The sequence below is a fragment of the Centruroides vittatus genome, unplaced genomic scaffold, assembly GCF_030686945.1.
Source record: "Centruroides vittatus isolate TY-2023 unplaced genomic scaffold, ASM3068694v2 contig_19, whole genome shotgun sequence".
In the NCBI taxonomy this organism is placed as follows: domain Eukaryota; kingdom Metazoa; phylum Arthropoda; class Arachnida; order Scorpiones; family Buthidae; genus Centruroides; species Centruroides vittatus.
In genome coordinates, this window is record NW_027121169.1 from 1,858,815 (window position 1) to 1,883,539 (window position 24,725).

At 27.3% G+C, this 24,725-nt stretch overlaps 1 protein-coding gene across 2 annotated transcripts; it reads left to right on the forward strand.

Moving 5' to 3' along the window:
• Positions 1–536: 536 nt before the first annotated feature.
• On the forward strand, positions 537–24,725 carry LOC136970133 (mitochondrial sodium/calcium exchanger protein-like). 2 transcript variants are annotated; one of them, XM_067264528.1, is made up of 16 exons: positions 537–645; positions 8,335–8,484; positions 8,564–8,616; positions 8,697–8,754; positions 14,732–14,834; positions 14,947–15,114; positions 15,210–15,401; positions 15,998–16,078; positions 19,828–19,965; positions 20,046–20,224; positions 20,294–20,426; positions 21,313–21,512; positions 22,117–22,192; positions 23,670–23,750; positions 23,829–23,893; positions 24,360–24,725. In XM_067264528.1, the coding sequence occupies exons 1-16, from the start codon at positions 604–606 to the stop codon at positions 24,540–24,542; spliced, it is 1,902 nt and encodes a 633-aa protein (XP_067120629.1). In that variant the 5' UTR covers positions 537–603; the 3' UTR covers positions 24,543–24,725. The 2 variants fall into 2 exon arrangements, with proteins under 2 accessions (XP_067120629.1, XP_067120630.1); XM_067264529.1 differs by lacking the exon at positions 537–645 and adding an exon at positions 2,348–2,650.

Genomic DNA, 24,725 nt, shown 5'->3' on the forward strand with positions numbered 1-24,725 from the left:
CAGTTTTACTATTGTAAATAATCAAGTCAATAAATATACAATTTCGTTACTAAAGACCATTTTTGGTTATGTCATCTCCCAATCCAAATTTACCAATTTCCCACCCCTTAAAAGTCCATTAGACACAGGCAACTGGTTTATTTATAAAATTTAAATATATTTGTTAAATGAATGAATAATTAAATAAATTATTTCACTTATTTCATCATAAAATATGCCAAAAATACATAAAAATAAATAAATCTATTAAATAACAGCTGTTAAATTTCTATGAATCTGGTTAAATTTAACATTGAAAAGTTTGGGATTTTGTTTAGATTTTTAAAAATTCAAAAATAATTTAAATTTATATGAAATAAAATGAATTTTAGAATGAGCTGTATATGTAATGAACATATATTTGTATTGACAAATAGATAACAGTTCACTTTTGCTCTTTTCTAAATTTTAATGTAAAAGTAATTTTATCTTTCCTATTGTATTAGTGGAAAGTATGTACACGTGTAAAACGTATAGGAAACAGGATGAACAGTAAAGAACTGTTTTATTTATGATAAAAATATTGTCTTTACTTATGCTTTGTATTAAATTTATAATTGTACAATGAATGAAATACATAATGCTGTAAATTATGATCCAGAAAAGGTATGTTTATAACATAACTTTTCTATATTTTTAGTTATAAAATTGATCTTAATTCTTAATTGTTTCTATACAAAACTATATAAAGTATATGTATATTTTTTTTTAAATGTTTTTATATACTTAAACACAGAATGATGTTTTATACTTATTTCCTAAATATTAAATTTTATCTAATCCAATTATTTCCTAGAATCATATTATAAATTTTTTATACATAAAATAATTCTTAAAAATTTTATATTATATTCAAGATTAGATTACGTTTTCAGAAAATTTAATTTGTTTATTTTAAGAAACGGTTTATTTAAAAAATTTTCCAAAAAAATTATAAAACATTCTAATTATATTTCTTCTTTGAAATTCTAATTATAATTTAATACTTATATTTTGAAATACTTAAAAAATAGACAAATAAATATATTTTATTAATAGTTTTAAGTATTTAACGTTGTATTTTAAGTATTAAGTTGGAGTTGGACTAAATTAGTGTTTATTTTGGCCACCTTGTATATATATAAATTCAATAATTTAACATAAATGAAGTTTGTCTATTTATAAACTGTATAATAATTAATAAAGTGATTTTACAAAATTCCAAAATGCTATATTTTATAATTATTATGACACTATTATCTATAAAAATATGACAATATATTTTTACATAATCTCTTTGATGTTAATTCCAAAAAATAGTTTTTAAAATTAAGTTTAAAAATAGAATTAAATAAATAAATAAAAACTAGTTTTCTTAGAAGAGAATAGGAATTAAAAAAAAACATGTTCTATTCTTTACTAAGTGGGAGAAAAACATATTTAAATAAAATAAACAATATTTAAATTGACGTCTATCTGTCACGCTGAAGTTCTAAAGAGGTATTTAGCGTTACGTAATACTATTATAATGTTCTTTGTTATTAGCTGGGATTATAGGCAATATCAGCTAAACTATTTTAAGATGATCCTGCCGTTTTGAAAGAAAATGACGTCATTTTGTGATCAAAATGTAGTGAAGTGGCGCGACGCAACGCGAAGTCGCGTTGGATGAAAAATAATTAACAAATAATAATCATTTTAATTTATTACAAAAACAATTATATTTTAAATGTTTTTAAGAGCAAAAGGAATTTTATATTTGATAATATTTCGAAAGTGTTACTGTACAAATTCTTTAAATTTCTTTTAAATGTATAGGTACTGTACGAACGGCGCGAGCGATAAGAACCGATTACCTAAAAGTAGAATTGTTTAAATATTTTTCAATATATTTTAAAAATTTTATTATTAATACTTTATTTGAATCAGTTTATTAATAATTATTTCCGATTGTGTTTTCTATTTAAATACTATTTACTATAATTCTGCCGAATTATTCGTAAAGACAAAGAGCGCGCGCCGATACGCGCCGACGCGACGCGACGCGACGCATTTTACGAACATACCGTATTTCATACGCTAAAACTTGGGAAAAACACAAGTAAATAATGGGAAATTATATTTATACAATTTCGTAACGCCTACTTAAAGAATGGATATATTTTCTAAACATGTTACCTCCCAAATTTAAATAAATTTTCTCAAATTCTAACATAAATACCATGAGTAATGCCATGGTTAATATATACTAACCTTAATTATTATAATTTTTTTATTTTTAAGATTAATCTTAGAAAACTAAACAATGAAATAACCATTAAAACAATATAAAAAAGTAAAAAATTCACAATATTGAAAGAGGAGAGTCAACGAAGCGCGAAGAGATTTATTCAATGACTCAACAAAATTGTACTTTTGTGAATGATAAAAACTGTCTGCTTATCTTCTGCATTGGCGCACTGTTCCACCTCTCCGCCATTGCAACAGAATTAATAAAATTTAACTGCTGACAAACGGCGGATTTTACCATTTATTACAAACACATGTGAAGCGTAGGCCATACACACGTTCACTACACAAGTCTTACATACATTGATGTAGAAACTTAAATATGAACAATACTACTGAAACGGTAAGTTATTTACAGCTTTTTAAAATTACTTTTTAAGTTTTTATTCATCTATACATATATAAATTAGTGTATAATTGATTTAATATATAGTTAATACATGTAAAATTATTGTGCAAATTGACAATATAATTAAATAAGTACTATCTTGATAACTTTAGTTTTGAACCTTGAGCAAAGATTATACATTATGATAGGGTATACACAGGAATTTATAGCTTTTATTTTCTTTATAAACCTGTCTATAGTGTAATTATACATCTTATATAAATATAAGTATACTCGTTTAGGAACAAGAGTACAATAGCACCATTACTATAATACTATTAGGTGTTATATTACTATTTTTACAACATAATAATTATATCAAATATTACAATTAGAGAGGGTTTTCCTTATCATAGTAAATATAATTATCAATCTGTTGTGTCCAACTTATTATTATCTTTGTATTAATTCTATAACCTGTAACAATCTGATTGTTATTCAAGCTTTAAGTAGGTTATTGAGAAATAATGCTTATTTTAATTAATCATATGTTTCAGAATTTTATATTAATGATTACAAATTAGTTATAAAATTATATCAGGTTAATTTTATAATTTATATATAATTTAAAGTCTTTTTTTACATTAAAATAGCTATAAAAATATTATTATAATATTTTCATAAACAGAAGAAATGATTTTAATTTGAATTAAATTACTATTAATTTATTCATAAAATTTAATGTGTTAATTATAATTAAATGTTAAAATATACTTTGATTTTAATGAGTATTAAAGTCTAATTGCTTAAATTCTTTTTATATTTAATTTATTTTTTACTGAAAATTTTAATTATTTTAATTCATTAAAATTATAAATAAATATAAATTATATAAATAAAATAAAGAAATAGATAAAATTTTATTTTAAAATATAAAAAAATATTAATGAAATTATCAGCATAAAATTAAGAAATAAAATAAAATTTATGCTGCTTCAGCAAAAATTATTACAAAAATTTGCTCTTCTTATTAAATTATAACAATAATAATTTTAATGAATTAATTTTAAAATAAACAAAACATTTTATAATATTTTTTAAATAAAACTTCTAGAACAATTCATTTATAAATAAGCTGTAATAAAGGAAATATAATGAGTAAAATCTAAAAAAAAACTCATCAGAAGCTATTTTTTTAGATTTTATATTCAAATTGTATGCTTTTTTTTAGAATTTATTATACTCATTTACAATTATATATAGATATTTTGACTTTTTTATACTGTTACACTCCATTACATTACAGGTTTTTACTAGAAAAATACATTCTAATCACTTTTTAATGACATTAAATCATTATTTATTATAAATCTGAAGTTCAGATGTGTATATAATGGGGTGTCTGATTTTATCAGAGAATTTGTAAACACATAAATAATACATTTACTACTGCTACCTTCAGTTGATAATAATATGCTTACTTAATATGAAGAGTTTTGACTTGATATATCTTAAATTTGAACTAATTTTACACTATTTTTACTTATTTGATTAATTTTATATCAAAATAGGGAAATAATACAGAAAAAAGACATGTTTTATAAATTAATATTTAAAAAAAAATATATAGTTTTTATGAATTTTTGCATACAAAAATATTGTTTACTGTACATATTTAAATATATGTAAAATGCATTGCAAAATTTTTAAGTTACGCCTAAAATATGCACATAACTTCTTTAATATTAACGATACTACTTTGTCTTTATAATTAATAATTTACAAACGATTTTACACTGCTTCAACAATATTAACAAGTTGTTAATGTTTAAATTGGAATTTTTTAAAAAATTAAAAAATTCGTGTTGCAATATTTTAAATCCATTGGTCATTTCATGTCTTTAATGACCAATGAAACCACCTGTTTTAATATAACTTTACAATCTCTTTTTCAGTTTTTGCATTGTGTTCACGTCTTTTCTCGGCATAATGCACTGACTGCTTCAATTCAACAACGGACTTATATTGCTTTCCTCCTCCATATACACCACAAGCTAATTCACTCCATAAGTTTTCTATGGATTCAAATCCGGTGAAAGAAGTGGCTAATTCATAACTTGAACCCTACTGTCAAAAAACCGTTGAAACGTTGCGTTAGCTGTGTGTATAGGGGCGTTATTCTGTTAAAATTTTCAAAATGAGCCTCCATTCTTCTCTCCAAAAGGTAGTAAATGCATGTCTACTTAAAATTGTTGTTGTTGGCATTCACAGGATCTTGGACAAAAGCTATATTTGTTTTGCTTTTCCATCCAAAACCATTCTTCTTGCTGGCGCTTAGAGTAGACATTTTCCTCTTTCCTGATGCCATATCAAGTAATATTGTCAGCTGTCAGGATCCTCCGGATTGAATTTTATCACTTCAAACTATTTTTTCTCATTCCTGAATCTAACTCATTTTTTCTTTGGCCCACTGTAGTCTTCTTGGTTGATAATGGAGTTTTAAGCATGGTGCTGATTTCCTCTTATAAATCGAAAATTTGCTATCCTTCACAATTCTGAACAATGTAAATTTGTATACTTTAATATTATCTCGGCACGATAATTTTCCTTGAAGTATCGTAAACCGAAGTTTCCTTAATAATCGCCGATTCCTTCATTCCAGTTTATAAGGATGTCCGGAGTGCTTTTTCCTCCCATACTTGGTTCTTAAAATAACATAATTGTCAATAACTGTATCATATCTGTGGCGCGTTATTCTATCGTCTAAAAGGGCAATTACCTGTGGTCCCCACCAACAAGGGGCCCAAATCAATTTTTTATAAAATATTTTTCCGTAAAATTTCCCGGAGGAAAAATGTCTGAAGTCAGCACTGTACATGGAACCCATAATTCAAATTTGCCAGGACCCCATTAAGCTATAACGCCTTGCTTGGTGTAGAGCTATTATTTGTCCCTTTTCAAAATCATTAAGGTGTTTTCCATGACTACGAATAAAACTATTTGGCATTTACCACGTTCGTTTTTTTAAATAAAAAGTTAAATTAATTCAAAAATACTGCCAAAAATAGGCGGTCAGTAATGCCATTTATCAATATCACATGACTACCAAAAACATTTTTATTATTATTAGAATTATAATGCCTAATGGCTTTAAAATTTTGCAATGCAATTTATATTCTAAACAGTGCAAAATATATTTTACTATTTATTATTTTATATTGACTTTTAGTTAAAGTTAACCGTAATTCTATTGTACTCCAATATTAAAATATGATACATGAAAAATACAAGTATATTCTCCAACAACAAACATTCTCCCGTTTTCTCCCTCATCCGCGAACATGTAGGGTCTTCTGTCCCGAGTATTGGCTCTCCTGCTTTGTTTAAACACCGATACCTTTGTTGTTTTTCGTTATACACATACCGTTTCAACTCCTTATGCTGTTTTCCTTCGTGCAGAATCTCGTGAAATCGTGAATTCTCGGTGTTTGCATTGGAAATTTTCGAGTTTCGCTTACCTTAATCGTGACACGTGTGTAGAACACGTGTATAGAACACGTGTCACGATTAAGGTAAGCGCATTTTCGTGTATCGCAAGCACATGTCACCCTGTATTTATCCTGCAAAAGTTTCGATGAATTCCTCCTTTCCCGCTATCTCTTCGTTGGCAAGTTACTTTATGACCAACCTGTAGCTTAAAATAATTTTTGATGCTGCTGTTATATAGAAATCATCGTTATAAAAGTCGAGATCGTTGTAATTAAAATGAAATTAAGTTTTTACACCTAAAAAATATATGATTTTTGCGATGATTCTGCGAAAAATTTTATGTTTTAGAAACGTCCTAATCATGCAAAATGTAAAATCTTTTTTATAAAATTCGTGTACTTGAAAAATTTTAATTCACAACTGCAACTGCTTTAATTAATTTTGGTTGTAATTAATTTAAAGTATGACATAATTTAATCAATATTTGAAAACATTGATCCAAAATGGCACCGTATCAATTGGTTATATTAAAAATAAATGAACTATATTGATAAATTTTTGTATTTTATCAATAATTTTTAAATTTATAAAGCTATATATTGATTTTAAATTGCTAATTTATGACATAAACTTATATTTTTTCACAGGAATCGTTGCTTCTATTTATTAGATAAGGGAGGATATCATTTTTTTTCCTATAGAATTGTACGCGAATTTATTTTTAGTCGAATTATATCGACAGATTTACTGTTTGATAAACATTATAACAATGCACTAGTCCAATTAAAATACATTTTTATCTACACAAATTTTATAATTAAGTAAGAATTTGTAAGACTGCATCTATTAATCATTTATAATTTAAATTAAACGATTAATTTTAATAAATATAGCGAGATTGATTAGTCATGATCTTATTCATAAAACAGAATTTCTAGTGAAATTATTATTATTTTTTTTAATTCAAACCATTTGGAAATCCCTTTTTAAAAGTGATAAGTAATTTATGCGTTTTCGAGTGTTATTACGTAAGCTAAATGGTTACAAAAGGGCTCCATAGTCGGAGATTATAACCAAAGGTCTCTCATGTTGTAAAATTTAAAATAGAAGAAAAATTTTACTTATTCTCCATGTTATAAAGTTTGGAAGAGAAGCAGTTTTTGATTTTATGTGTGTTTTAGATGAATTTGTAAACATGCAATTTCATAGTGCAAGTGTTTATTTTCAATGGAATATCTCACATATCATACTCATTTCATGCTTATGTATTTGTACAGATGTTGAAAATTGTGTTCTGGGCCGAACTTACGTATAAGCTAAAACAGGATCTCATGCTGGGAGATTATAGTTTAGGACCGCACTGATTTAAATTTGGAATGGAAGAATAAAGCTTTCTTATATACATTAGAATCGCTATAATCCGTCACTCAACAGTCCGACACATGAAATTTTTGTGTTACCACCTATTTATGTATGCCACAAAAAACTGATGTAAATGTGTGTGTACTGTCAGTCGCTAGTTGTTTGTTGCCCGTATTAAACATACAAAATCTGGTAATCCGACACCCGATATACGTCGGATTACAGAGACCCTACTGTAATATAATTGAGGTGTACAACGATTACTATTAAACTTTAACTATCAGGATTATGTGAAAGTTTTCAATCATGCTACATCTTCTGTTACATAATTATGATGTTAATACGATTTAATTTCTTTCTTCTTTAAAATTAGGATGATGTATTGTATGTACAGACAACAACATTGATTATCGACATGCTGATGTTATTAACTTATCAGACATTCTGATAACTCCAAAAACTGATTTCGTAATTAGGATAACGCAGCCTTTATCCTCTATTGATAATTATATAACATGTTTTTTTGTGCTATAAACATAATTTTATACATTATATCTATATAAAAATAATTATATTTATTAAATACACGATTTCTTTTTTTAAATTCATAATTTTTATTGAGTTTTTAGGCAATTTTGTAAGATACAGTAAAAACCTGTCTAAAACGGACTCGCGCCGTATTTTTCCGGTTTGGTAAGTTTCCATTTTGAACAGGTTCCGCTTTAGACAGGTCTTACTGTACTTGAAAAAGAGCAAGTAAAACACGTAATTAAGCAATTTTGATAAATTTTAATGAATAAAATATAAAATTTATTTTTATTTTTTTATTAATTTTATCATTTTTTAAGTGCGATCAAGTACACAACTATAACGTAAGTGAAAGATGCAATTTTGTAGAAAGAACTGTTGACTGCACAGACGAAAGTTATGTTCCTTATATGTGGTTTATATACTGTGGACTTGGAAGTAATGAAACAATAGCCGCAGTTAGTATATGTGTAAGTATATATATATCATTTAAGTTAATTTTAGAAGAATTTTCTTTACGTTTTAACATATTTTCTCCTTGTTTTCAAGGCACTTTGGCTGCTATTTTTATTTCTTGCTCTCGGTGTAACTGCCGATGATTTGTAAGTTTTATACTATATAGACCTATAATTTTTAAATTTTATAGTTAAAATAGGTTTGAAGAAAATTGCTTTTGTTTCAGTTTATGTCCCTCCTTAGTTGTCATCACAAAAACTCTTCATTTATCACAAAATATAGCTGTATCCTTTATTTAAAAATTTAGTTTTTTACAATTAAGATTGATTTGTTTAATTATATTCATTATAAATTATTAGAAAGTAATGTTTAATATACTTTTTTTTTTTTTTTTGGTTGACTGTTGGAAATTTAAATAAATCAGCAACGAGTTACTTAACTTTTCCGGCGACTTTGGTGGCGCCATCTGTTATGATATTTTATATTTTTAATTATTATAAAATCTCAAAATATTAATTTTGAGGATAGAGATGGGTTTTATAAAAAAAAAAAAAATTGTAAATGTTAATAACGAATAAAATCGTCATTAAAATCAGACCCTACTCGAGATATGACAAATGATCTCTCTTTATCTCTCCACCCGTCGACTTTTAACCACCAAAATTTAATAGTGTTAATCTCTCTAATACACAAACCTCCTGGCAAAATTTCAGAAAATTTTGACAAAAAGCACAGGAGTTCTTAAGCTTCAAAGAGGGTAAACAAAATCGTGCCCTATAAACACACACACACACTAACATCCATACATACAAAAATTACCTACAAATTTTTTTGCATTTCTCGACGTTTCAAGGTCCCCTGAGTCCAAAAATGTAAAAATCTTGGGGGGGGTCATTTTTTTGACCGATCGCTATACTTTTCCTCTGTTATGTATAACAGATCTGGAAAAGTAATATTTTACTTAAAATGCAACAAAACAGTTTAAGTTAAGTACACTAAAACCTTTTCAAAACGGAAACCTGCCAAATCGGAGAAAATATTCGGTATCGTGCGATTCCGGTTTACACAGGTTATACTGTATATAATTTTGTAACATTTAACATCTAGTTTGATAGGTTTCCGTTTTAATCAGGATTTTTTTTTTTTTTTTTTTAACGCAGAAAATCGCTACATTCAGAAGAACTCTGCCCGTTTAGGCAAGTTTTCGTTTTATAAAAGTTGCGTTTTTAAATAGGTTTCACTGTATATGGAAGTGCAAGTGGTGCACACATGTAAGCACTTATAAACAAACATTTTTTATGTTTGTAAGCGCTTGTTGTTCTTGGATATGTGTACTTGCGCTTAATTGTATGTGATCGTGTTTATGAATATGTTTGAATAGGCACAGTGGCGCGTTATAGTTTATGGAGCTCAGGAAAATTTGAATTAGGGGTCTCTTGTATTGTACAGTGTTGAATTTTCTTCGAGAGAATTTTTGGGGATGAATCCCCGTTTTATAATGCAACCGTTTAAAGTTCTGCCCTGTGCCAGTACAACCTGCTCATGCATCACACCGGCTATCTAGGAACCCCATATATGGCTCAAATTAAATTTCGATATCCTTACTACAGTAATGAGTTTATAAAAGATTGGTTTGGAGCCCCTTGTTGGTGAGGTTCCAGGCAGTTACTCTTTTGTCCATATGATAATGCGCCACTGAATAAACATGTGCATATATATATGTATATACTGTGTGTTTTCACGCATTAGCTTGTTTGTAAATGTGTATTTGTGTTTGCATATGTGCATGTTTATTTATGATTAATTGTTTGTATTAAGTGCTAATTTTTAATTTCCCGACTAATTTACACTGTATACATTTATGCAAATAAAATATTGTGATGTAAATATTATTTGCGTAAATATATGTAATCGTTTAGAAATAACTTATAAAGTATTTTATAAATTTTTATTTTAGCGTTTAATTTTTAAAAAACATACCGGTAATTAAAATTTAATTATTATAAGGGTTTTATTTTAAATTAATTAATTAAATTCCTATAGTATGTAATGATTAATTATACATTAATTAATTGTTTATTAATTAGCAAAATATCTAACGTGTTCATTGGCAAATCGATTAGGAAATTGTTATAAAATAATAATAATAAAAATACAAAAGAAAACAGTGTAATATTATTGTATTATTATATATAATTGTTGACACGAAAAATATACAAGAATACATAAACACACAAATTCAGGTGCAAACATAAAGCCTAGAATTCTCGTATAATATCATTGATTATATTTATTCAATTAAAATTTAAGTTTCGACAACTTAAATCTTAAAACCTTTAACCTTTAAATCTTTTAATCTCTTAACCTTTAACCTTTAAATAAATAAATAAATAAACAATGTTAACCGGTTAAAAACTTTTAAATGTATTTTTTACGTGACAATTAACCATTATTTTACTGTATTTTTTTAGAAAAATCATTCTGTATAATATAAGTATGATAAGATTATATTTTTATTATTTTCTTTACTGTTATAAATACGACGAGTCATGTGATTTGTGTGAACAATCTCCTTCATTTCACTCCTGTTTTCAATAAATCAGTGTGTACTTTAAATTTGCCAGATTTATATAGGACAGAAGTTGTTATTTAGACCATTAACTAGGCTGAGAGATAGTTTACATACTATATAAGGAAGATCAGGTGTTAAGTATGTGATTATCTTGTTATATTATCATATATTTGACCTCTTATTATGTCTATAATAAGGTTAGTTCGTTTATGACGTTTGATGTTTAGTAACTTCGTTATTTCACAAGTATCGGATCTTAGAGGATCCGGACCATTCAGGATAAGAGACATAAATTTATTCTGATAAAATTTGGAAATTTTCGACTTTTATTAAGTTACAAATTGGGTGAACGAAATCGTGCTCCCCACACGCACACTAACATTTATTATAATTAATTTCTAAATAAATTAAGTAAATTATATTTGTAAGTTTCTTGCCTCTAATAAAATACATAATTATTTTTAATATATTTATTTTCCTAATTGTTAATGTGCTACTTATAAAGTTAAATACATATACTTGTCACATGCCCTTGTATTCCAAATGACAACGTTTGTAAAACCTTATTTAAATGGTAAAATAACTATTCTATTTGCATTGAAATATTTCTTAACAAAGAGAGAAAGTTTTTTAAAAATGTGATTTTGTATATTTTTACAATAAGTCGATTCTTAATTGTATATTATGATGCTATTAAATGCCATTACAATAGTGATAATGAAAACAACGAGTTCCTTTGTTAAAGATGATAAGCTACTTTAATAATCTATCATAAATGAAATTTAAAATAATATTTTACAATTTAAAATATATTTATTTTAGAAAATAAGAAAACTCTGAAATTATTTTACAATTTTGTAAACCATGCAAGCTAACTTTGTCTTGACCACTAAAGGGATAAATAATAATACAGGAGCCTTTATTTCCCCTTTGCAAAGAAATCTGCTGAAGTCAGTCGGCACCATATTGAAAATCCTAAAAGTATCTTCGTACCTATTTTTATTATCTTATTTCAGAATAGTTAAAATTTCTTCCTGTTTACTCATTCCAAGAGTATGGTGATACATTGCATAGTTTTCGGTTGTACAAATAACAACTTATAAGGTTGTAATAAGTAACTTGAGATCATTTTACTTTAAGATTTCCAATATAGCAGCCACTAGCTTCACTACGAAACCTTTAGATTTCCTCTATTACTATCTTGTACTCGCTGATTGCCAGTTAATGATGATGAACACTTGGGTGATCTACCAAAGGAGAGGTGCGTTCCGAGAGGACTTTCCATGAAACCATGGTCCCTATTTAGGTATTATGCACGCGAAGAAAATCCGAAAAACTCCACCTCCACACAAGCTAAAGGACTGACCACGTAAAATGTACTAGTTTTCACTGGTTTTATTCAATAAGCCACTTCTGAGCTACTTATACATCTGTGATAACAATACATCTAGTGAATGATTTATTGACTTTATAAAATATTGCATAATTACATCAGAATTGACCATAAGTAATTTATGTAACAATGAAATGTCATTCCTTATTAGGCGTAATCATTTTTAATATTAACGATATGTGTTTTGCAATTTTATTCTTTTCATTGAAAAAAATTTCTCATTAATAATAATGTCATATAGCATTATAAAGCTATTCATGTTGTTTTAATTGCAATTTTCTTTTATAATATTTTAAAGAAAATTTTATAACATTCGAGAACTTATGGATATAAAACTATTTGTGAAGAAATGAAACATAAAATATATATCTTAAATATTTCAAAATTTTATTTTTAAATTAATTTATGTAATTTTAAGTATAGAGTTGAGGCGGCTTAAGGAGTAAAGACCTCAGCTTGCCATTCTAGGAACTGGTTTCGAGTCCGTATCGAAAGTTAAAAATTTTCAAAACAGTTTGATTCAAATGTCTCTGACTCTTTGATTGGATGTGCAAGTTTGTGATGATATCAGCCTTTCTGTTTTAGGGGATTCGGGTTCGAATCCAAATCAGCTCAGTAGTTATTCTTCTCTCTTGTTTATATTCCGAATGGTTCAGTTAGCTGAGAATCCTCCCTCACTACCAGGTCACTTTTTATGGACCTCAAACCAAAGATGAACTTGAAAAGGGTCTCTTAGTGCTCTCATGTGAAAGTGTAAAAAACTGTATATTTAAATACATATGTACAACATTAAATTTAAAAACCTCCAACAACGAGTTGCATAACTTTTCAGGAGAAAAATATTTACGTTTAAAAAACACTAACACATTAGCACGAGGTTAAAAGTGTGTGTGGTGCCATCTGTTAAGAGATGTTGTTAAAAAAATAACTTTTATGTTATTATTTATTATAAAAAGGCAAAAAAAAAGCTTGATTTTGAAGGTAGAGATGAATTTTATAAAAAGTTATAAATACCAATAACGAGTAAAAATTTCATTAAGTCAGACCCCACTCGAGATATAAAACATGACTCCCTCGACCTTTCACCACCAAAATATAATAGCACTAATGCCTCTTGTATACAAGTTATCGTGCCAAATTTCGTTTTTTAATCTTTATTCAAAACTGAGACATTAAACAAAACAGATGCCAACACACACAATATACATATTCCGAGTATCAGCTTTTTGAATTTTTTGGATTCGGGGTCTCGAAATGTCTAGATTTCAAAAGTCCAGAGGGTCAAATGTAACACAATTATAATATTAGGTTATAACAGCCAAAAAAGTAACATATACTGATACAGCCAGGAAAGTAATCTAATGCTTCAAAAAAGATGATAATCCTGGGTGATGTAGTTTATGCAAATATTTATGCAAAGTAAAAATTTTAGCTGATAACAATACTTTTCCGAGTTATAATACCCAGGAAAGTAATATTTCTATATACATATAAATTTTGTATTAATCTAATTTACATTAACTGAATGAATTACAAATCTGTTTCTTTTCTTTTTGTTATTCGTTTAGTAAACAAAGATTTGAATTAAAATTTGCCAGTTTTCTGTACATTTAGAATTATAATCAAGTAGAAGTCCCCATGAAACAACTTTTCATGTGTTACTATCTTCAGCCATTCTTTTCAGCCATCTTTAAAAACTTACTTGATATAATTACTTCATATTCACCTTTCATCTTTTCTCCATATACATATCTTTTTTCCAGAATTGTGATGCTTGAGTATATGTGCATGCCGGTTGAATATTTTTTCTAATATTAGAATCTGTCTTTCTTTACCGATCATTTTTAAGACGTAATTATTGCTTTTCTTCTCTATCTAGATTCGAGCTAGAGGTCTTCGAGATAGAGCATTCAAATCTCCAAGACTTCTAGTTTATGGATACTAAAGAAAGAGTTCGATCAAACTCTTTCTGCATTACTAATGTATAATTGACAAAATTGAAGACACAATGTATCTTCCTTAAGTAAATAAATACACACCAATTGCATAGGAGTATAAATGAAATAGTAAATGCAATTATTCAAGTACTCATTTTACTGCAGGGCATATTTGCAGCACAAGTTAAATCAATATTAAATCAATATCGCTTACTCAAATATTGGATACATTTTATATACTTACATTTTTTTAAAATATTTTTTCGCATAAACTAAAATAAAATTTACATAGTTAATAGTTTTAATTTTTTTATTATATTAAACTTGAATATTAAATTATCGTACTTAATGAAGAATAGGGAGTAACATTTCTAGCTTTCGGTAATGGAGCACCAGATATTTTTTCTTCGTTAGCAGGAATAGAACAAGCACGGTCACAACTAGTAATTGGAGAATTGTTTGGTAATTATTTACAATTTTTTTTAATCTATGTATACTTGTATTTCTCTTTATCCTTTCATATATCTGTAGAATTATAGATATGTGCGAAGTTTTACATAAAGATGTATTTCAGGTGCTGGAATATTTGTAACTACAACAGTAGTCGGTTGCATATGTCTAACAAAAGAATTTAAAATTATGGAAAGGCCATTTTTACGCGATATAATATTCTATTCTTGCGCATCATTTTGGGCTTTTTATCTGTTTTATACTAAAGAAATTGCTCTCCGACATGCAATAGGTAAACAAAGCCTTATCCAAATATTAAAATTCTGTCGAAAAAATAAATATTTAAGGAACTATAAACATTTTCTATTTTAAATATTTGTTTAACAGGTTTTATCGCTCTTTATATGATTTATATTATTGTGGCGATAGTAAGCAGAATCGTGTTTCAAAAATGTCATGAAAAGTTATCTGCACAACCTACACCGAGGTTATCAATTAAAGATGTTGATAAAGAAACTGACTCTCAACCTCAAGAGACATTGAATGTAACGATAGAAAAGGAACAGACAAATTCTATAGGTAAATATATGTTTAGAGTTATAATTTTAATTTTTTTTCTACAAATCATAATAGTATTTAACATAACATTTGATTAGTTTATTTTAAAATTGAATTTTTATGAAAGATTTTTACTAACGTCTAGAATTTTTTGACTGTGATAATGAAGAGATTGATAGAATAATACGGCGGAATTTTTATTATTTAAGATTATATATCATACTTTATTGAAAAATTTAAGTAAAATATTTTTTTCTTGTTAAGAAACCATCGTTCTCAATAGTGGAATCGTGTTAGTTTTTCCAATAGGTTTTTAAAATTTAAGCCATATTAAGTAAATTTAATATTAAGTTATATGTCATATTCTTTCTTCTGATATAATGAAAATTTATAAAAAAAAATTAGATTTAGATGTATACTTTTATTTGCATTATCAAATACAAAATAAAATTAATTCATGCTGATACAGAGATTAGTTTCAATGTAAGAATAAATTGTTTTTACGAAATATTGTTAATAAATGTTTTAATATAAAAAATATTAATCACGATTAATACATATTATTAATAATAAAAATAAAATCATAATCATTTTTCAATTCCTTTGTCTTTGTTTAGCCGTCCCGACAAGTTTCACGGAACAGGTAACGAATTTAGATAAATACGATGATCCAGAAAATGAAGGCGTAGTTTTAAGAAGTGAGTATATTTTATGTTTATAAAAATGCAAGGCACGTTTAAATTGTTGTAACATTTGTATACTGAATTTAAAAGTTTTACGTAACAAGCGAAATTGCAGTCAGCCGTATAGCTTTAATATGATGATGACTCGCGTTGCTCAATCACTCACTTGCATACAATAAGTAATAAATATTGCAGAATTATTTTTTATATAAGGAGTTCAAGGTTTCACGTGTAAAAACTTAAATTGCAAATTCATGTAGAATGAATAAATTGTAAACAAAATAAATATACATGTAACTTGTAAATTAAGGTGTGTCCAAAGTGAAGAGTGACAATCAAATCTCGTCTTAGAACTTTAAAACACCTGCACATGCATTCTTGTTTTTACACGTATACATGTGAAAAGGTGTTGTTGTTCAATACGCAGGAAGAGCAATCTCAAGCGTCACCTCTATGCAAATGTACAAAGCTGAAAAAAAGAGTCTAGCAAAACGCATAATGTCATATTACAAATCTTATGAACGAAAAGCAACAGTTCTTCACTTTTTGGAAGTAGTAGTTAGATTGTTAGAAGGACAAGCATTTATCGCATCATTGAACGTTATAACGAAAATGGAATTTAGGATTATAAGCTTCAAACTGGGTATTCAGAGGCACAAAAGACAAAAAATAATAAAAACAAAGTAAAAACTTTGTTTTATAAATATCAGTTAATTTCCGTAAGGGTTGAGCCCAGAAATTGAAAATTCCGAGGTCTACAATATCTTATATTAAAACAAAGAAGCTGGGGATCAAGGTACATGTAAAACAACGTGTACCCAAGTACCTTGGCAGTCAGGAAATCCGAGGGAAGTTGGGATGTCGCAGAGTGTACGAAAAATCTTTGAAGAAAATTCTCATTATTGATGATGAAACGTATGTTCCCTTCAATCCTTCAGATATATCAGGCAAGAAGTATTATTATACAGAAGACCCAAAAGAAATCACCTACAATGAAAAAGTGAAATCTCAAGCTAAATTCTTCAAACGACATCTCATCTGGGAACCGCTGGACCAGTTTGGCGATGTATTTAAATCATACATTTCTGAAGGGACTAATACGAGTGGAGTTTACTTAAAACAGGCATGTCAAAGATACGGCCCGCGGGGCCCGTCATGGCCCGCGAGACAATTAGTTGCAGCCCGCGACATCAATTCAATAATGCTGTTGTTTATTTTTTTATTATGTTAATATCAAAGAAAATGTGATATTTTGTACGTTTAAGTATGTTACGTTTGAGTTCAACAATTTTGTTTATTATTATTTTATTTTTATTTTTATTTATTTATATTACTTAGATGTATTTATTTTATTTCATTTATTTTTGTGTTTAATTTCTTGTTTACATTATGTTTTCTCTGTTTCATCTTTTGAATTTCAAATTAAAGTCCGTTTTGGCAAGATCATTTATTGCACAATTCTCACTATTTTGCACATAAAATGCGTGTTTTCGACATATCAGTAAATTACAGTTTATGTTTGTATTTTGGGTCTTGCGATTCTTATTTCCAGATCATTTTACAATCTGCTTCAGGCCTGTAAATTGGCCGAAAACGTTTGTTCTGTGATTAAAGTTATTGCTGGAAAACTGCAAATGGTGTTTTTTAAAATTTTATTGTGAAATCTTGGGTTATTAAAAAAAATTGTTGAGTCGGCTACTTTTGGACTACTTTTTAGAAAATTTTTGGCTACAAAAGCTAAAAACATCTGGCCCGCTGTCATACTCGAGACAAAAAAATTGGCATTTAAGCAGTTTGAGTTTGACACCCCTGACTTAAAAGAATGCATTCAAGACAAGCTCATACCTTTCATAGATCAACATTACGAGAGGGATAATGTTTTCTTCTGGCTAGGCATGGCAACAGCCCATTATGCAAAAAAAGCCACTGATACCTTAAAACAGTGTTTCTCAAATTTTTTTGTCTGGTGTCACACTGAAATTATTAAACAAAATTCACGGCACCCCTATTATTATTATTAATAATAATAATAATAATAATAATATTATTATTATTATTATTATTATTTATTATTTTGCTTTTTTACGGTTAGTAAAGATATGAAGGATGAAAAGTCTTTGAAAAAAATAAAAGTTTTTTAAAGTAAGTAAGTTTATTTCCAAACAACACAAAAACATTCAAAACAAAAGTTATTATTATAAAGGTGATAAAATGAGCTCTCAATTTTTGATGATTTACTAGTGCTAATTGATTCCTTAGCTTTACTACCAGTAACCACTTCTTGATCATTAGAATCTTCACGTTTTCTTTTTTTAATGAAAAAATTATTCATGATATTGAACGACATAATTAACTTCAATATTTTATTATAAAATTTAATTACAAGTTAATAATTTATTTTTTCTTGCTGTAAAGAAGAAAAATATTTGTATATAATGCTTTTTCGTTATTGTCTGAACATGTAACAATAATAAAAACAACTACTTACTGCATTCAACGCATTTATATTGCACTTCTACTCGCTGCAGGAACAGAAGATCAGACAACTAGTAACTAGTTCGTTTTTTATCTAGTATTTATGTGTCGCCAATTACCGAGTCGCTGAGACAAATAGTGACGTAACAAGATTAGTAGAAAAAACCAATATTCATTTTTTATAGTTGTTTTAATTATTTATTTAATTTAATACTTTAATTCCATTATTTTAAGTAATTTTAATTTAATTATTTAAAAATTTCGCGGCACCCGCTTTGAGAACCACTGCCTTAAAAGAAGAAAACATCGATTTTGTACAGAAGATAAAAAACACTTCAAACGTCTCTCAAACAAGAGGTGTAAAAAGACTTTTGGCACTCTGCAAACAGAATAAGGAAAACGAAAGTCGCAACCAAAAATTAGAGGATTTCAACAAATTTGGCAAAATATTAGCAATAAAATGTCAAAGGAATCTGGAAAAGCTGTGATGGACAAACTTTGAAATAGCATATAAGGGTGTTAAATGCAACTAATTGAATTTCTGAAGAAAGTAGATAACTTGTATATTCCATAAAAGCGATAATTTTATCATGGTAACATTTCATTTTAAATCTACAGCAATTGAATTTTTGTCTCCTTTTACTTTGGATCAGCCTTAATTTATTGTTTTAATAATGAATGGTATCAGATGATGAGAGTCACAAATGTCTTTCATCTACGTATCAAATAACTAACGTGTGATTCAAAAAGTTATGTTAGGTATATCTTATACAATCGAAAATTATTTCCAAATGCCCAAAAATAAGCATTTCTCTGACAATAACATGGGAAATCTGTGATGGATAAATCCATTATTAAGAGTAGCCAGATGAAGATCTGGATTCTAACCCTAATAGATTGTGGGTTTTAATTATGTGGATCTGGATCTTGTAATCAGTCACTCAGTCATGATTTCAACCCACAATTTAACTTAATAATTATACGTGAATTATTGTGCCCATCTTTCTCTCATGCTGGTCGACCCCATGCGGGTCAGGCTCATTCTTAATGAGCGTGTAAATGTAGCTGGTCAGATAATCAATTGTATAATGATGCTTCGCGTTAATTAATTAGTTGACAAACCATCATTAAGACTAATATAAACTTGTTTAAACGAATAAAGTCATTGCAATAGATTGGTGCTGTATAGATAACTGTGTAACTGTTCAATGTGTAATCACAGAAAACAATTTGAATTATTCTGACACTATAACCGAGATTCTAAACAAATTGTTCGTATTCAATTTCAGGATTTAGTTATAGAAACAGTTTAGCCATTCCTCGCAAGAGGACCATGTCGTTAAGAAGAGATAGCGTTATGAGTATTCGCAGTACTTCCGACCACAGCAGAAGCCGAAGTTTTGGGAAATCAGATCAAAGCGTACCGGGTAAGAATAAGAAATCAAAATTTAAAAAAAAAGCGTGAACTACAACTTCAGGTCACTTACAGTTCAAATAACTCTTCTAGAATTTGTGCCTCCTACTTTGGACTCTCAGATTTCTAAAACTAGTCTCTCAAGTCTAATATCAAAATCGAGTTCTGATGAAGTTGGAGAGTGCAAATTATTCTGTTACCAGATAAGTCCCATAGATATCTTGGCATGGTCAGAGAAACCCTGGTATAGTAAAATTTTGGAAGTTTGTAAGGTATGAAATTACTGGTTTTAATTATTTCCATAAGTCTTTGAGTTTATCGTATATATTTATACTTTACAGTCACCTATTTATTTTATCTTGACTATTTCAACGCCTTTAGTGGATGATGAAGATCCTTCAAATAACTGGAATAAGCCACTAGCAATTATACATTGTATAGTTGGACCAGTTTTTGTGGCATTCGCCTCAAAACGTAAGAAACGTTGAATTTTATTTTTTAAAAATGATCAATTTAATTATTGTGCTTATTTCTACAGTTGTTAATTATATAATTGTAAGGAAATAAGTAAAGAATGTATATCACTGAAGCATTTTTCAGAATAAGAATGAAGCCGCTGTACGGAATCTCAAATACATATCACTCCGCTGCTGTAGCTAAGCAAGGAAATTTAAGAAAATAGAACAAAATAAAAACTTCGAAAATTCAATTTTTTGAAAGTTTTTTTTCTCAAATTTCTTGCATAAATGTTATAAATTTCAAATACATTTTAATATTGATCTAATTAAAATTTATCTATTTTTCTTTGCTTATATAGACTACTGAGCACCGGCTTCATTCGTATTATGGGAAAGACTATAGTTTCGAATATACCGAGATTCTCACCGATAGATGGCGCAGCAGTAACAGTTGGTTGCAATTAAAATCGAGTGCGCCATCTGTCAATAAGGCACACATTATATACAAATGCAAAACACATTAATATATAAAAATATTTATTTTTTAAAAGTATTAAAAATAGAAAATACAAAATATAAATTATTTTGGATAAAATAATTATTTTTTTTCTAATTAGAATATAAATTTAATTTAAAAGGACCCTCTTCCAGTTGGCCCAAAAGTCAGTTAACCGTATTTTCGAAGCGTTCCATATACACCTATAAAAATGAGTTTATAATGCGTTTTTATTTTAGAAAATCGAAAAAAATACATATACAGTATATTATTTACACCTTACAACGGTTAACTGTCTTAACAATTACCCTGCATATATTAAACAGGTTTTAGTTGTAGTTTAAGGCCTTAGTTATTACATAAAGTTTAAATTTAATAAATTTTTAATTATTTGTGATTTTTTTAGGTGGTCTAGTTTTAATCGGTGGCGTATTTCCTGTAGTCGGTATCGTAGCAATTGTCTCGATAATCTTGGCTTTCGTGGTTATTTTTACCTCAAAAAAAGAGGAACCACCTAAATATTATGCTATTTTTAGCTATTTAGGTTTTGCTGTATCTGTCACGTGGATTTATTGCATTGCCAAAGAAATAGTTTCGTTACTTAAGGCAAGTTTTCTTATTCTTCTTTTTATTATTATTACTTTATGTAATATATATATATTATATTTTCAAAGCAATTTATTTTTGTTTTATTTTAGGAAAAATGTTTTTATTTTAAATTATTTTATGATAAAAAAAAGTTTTATTTCTTTCAAAGTATCCAAAAGTTTTTTGAAGAGATTCTTCAAAATGTCTTTTTGTGGTGTTCTTTCTTTGTATGCATTTTTTTTTTTTTTTTTTTTTTTTTTTTTTTTTTTTTGTCTAAATAAAACTTGCCCATTGAAGAAATATTGGATTTTTCGAATTTTTCGAATTAGAATTTATTTAAAATTTCTGAAAAGCAAGGAAAAGAAACCATTGGAAAATTGACTTTTTGGGGTTTCTAAATATAAAACTTAAGATTTAAAAAAAAAAAATTTAAATCCAAAAATATTGGACTTTTAGAAAGAAAATTCTTTAATAAAATTTCTTCCGAAAAATCGCAAAGCAATATTTAAATTGTTTACTTTTAAGTATGATTTAAAAATACAAAAAAAGAATTTTAAAATTTATTTACAGCAAATTAAATTTTTAATTAATTATTTATTTATTTACTTTTAATATTAAACAGGCACTTGGAATTGTTTTTGGCTTAAGTGATGCCATTTTAGGTTTAACTGTATTAGCTTGGGGAAACAGCATTGGAGGTTTGTATACATGTATTTATTATATTACTTACTGATACTTATAAATATAGATTATTATAGAGTATTATAAAACAGTAGAGTGGGGGAAAGGAAACTCGGGTGTTGCCCTGCAATCTAAACATGTAACAGGGCTTTTCTAATTTCGAGTGCACAAAGGAAGGAAAAAATTAACTACCTATAGAGCTATATTTGAACAGAACATATGGAAGGGTCCTGCAGGCTCTAGTCTCAGACTCATGATTGCTCGTTTCATCTGCAAAATAATGTTATTATGTGGTATAAAACAATACAAAGCTGATAAGAGTTAGGTGAAGCAGATGTTATAGTTTAGAGCCTGGGAGTATATAAGGTAGCACAAGTGAAATACTGTATAATGAAATTTTAATTGTGAAGTCTAAAAATTAACTAGAAGATCACTTAATGTAATTTCAAGGACGTAAAGAGGGGAAAAATATATATATATATAAAAATCGAGAGCATCAGATCGAAAGGTATGAAGACCCTCATGTGATCACATACCAAAGGCCTCCAGGGCGTGTGATCGCTCTCCATGCCCCTAAAACACTAATACTCATATCATCATTCATTATTTTATCATTAAACAGTTTAATTAGTATCATCAAATAGTTTACTTATTATTTTAATTATATATATATATATATATATATATATATATATATATAATGTATAACCTGTATAAACCGGACTCGTACAGTACCAAATATTTTTCCGGTTTGGCAAGTTTTCGTTTTAAACAGGTTTTTTTTCAAACAAAAAATCGCTGTGTTCTTACGATTTTTACGCAAAAATTTCCGTTTTATTAAGGTTTTGTTTTGGACAGATTTTTACTGTGTAATAAAGAAACGTATGACTTCAAATTAAATAACTCAATATTCATAAATATTTTTACTTATTGGTAGAAAGATGCTACTGTATTTTGTAATTTATTTAAACCAATAAACTAAAAACTCCAATAAAAGTTTTTTAAAAAAACAAAGAAAAGAACCTCTAATTTTTCATCCAAAAATGTCATCAATCCAGTTCAAAATCCTGAATAGTCAAAAAATGATCTATGGACATTCTGTAACTGTTTCTATTGACCATTTTCAATGATTTATCAACCTTTTCCTCTGCTCATAACACGTAAAAAGTCTATAAAATATCAAATATTATAATATTTTATCAATAAAATTCAAAGAATATTTATTAGAATCGATATCATTATAAATTATATCAAATTTTTATAATAAATAAAATAAATTTCTGTATAATTTTCCTTAAGAAATGATTTAAAAGAAATCTTTGAAAATAGGGTGGCCCAACAGTCATTTAACCATCGTAAATGCCTAAAATTAATGTCTTACTGAAATAAAACGGCCGAAATTCTTTGGGAAAAAATGATTAACCGACTTTCGGGCCATTCTAAATTTTTTTTTAACATTTACAAAATTTATTTTTAAATTTATTTTAATTTCAGATTTTATATCAAATACATCGGTTGCTAAACAAGGATATCCCAGAATGGGAATTAGTGCTTGTTATGGTGGACCATTATTAAGTATCCTTGAAAAAATGATAATTATGATGATTAAAATATTTCAATTTAAAGTTATATTTTCTTAATTATTAACTAAAGATTTGTTACTTGGCGTTGGAATACCTTACACAATTAGCATTGTAAGAGGAGGACATCCAATCGAGGTGAAATAAGTATAAACTTTAATTTAAAAAAATATAATTAATAATTTGTTTTAAACTACGAAATATATTAATTTGGCATTAAAATCTATATATATGTATATACTTTTTTTAACTTTCAAGTGTAATTTTTACGAAATTTTTTCGTTCTCTAATAGGACAAATTTTCATTGATTTTTCTCACTTTTCAATCAAATTTCTTTTATATACTTTCTAACTGTTTCGTATTTTTAAACTGAAATTTTCACTGACCTTTTGCCGAATTTTCGTAATTTACTTTAAAACTAAATAATCCCTAAATCTCTTCACTCCGTAACTAAATTTATTCAATTTTTTAAAAATTCTTCATCGAATTGTTTCAATGTGTTTTAAAAAAAATTAAAATTAAATTAACCGTAAATTTTTACGTATTTACAATTAAAACAAATTCCTATCTCATTTAATTATAATTATTTGAATTGTTTTCCAGTTAAAATACACAAGCCTGGTCAGCCTGCTATACGGGACATTGTGTTTCAGTTTAGTTTTAACAATGTTAACAATGACAGCACTCAAATTTCAAGTGAAACGTTGGTACGGATTTATTCTTATAACAATTTACGTCATTTTCTTGGTTGCAGCTATTTTATTAGAGAGCAAAATTGTAACATAAATTGAAAAAAGTAATGCCAAAAAAATGTATCCAATAAAACCAAGTTAATTTATATTATACTTTAAAAGTATAAATGTTATAAAATAAATGAATAAATGACAGAAAAAGCACACAATTTTTTTTTTACTTTTAAAGCATTTTTATGGCTATAAAAATTTATATTTTAAAAAATAAATTTTGAAA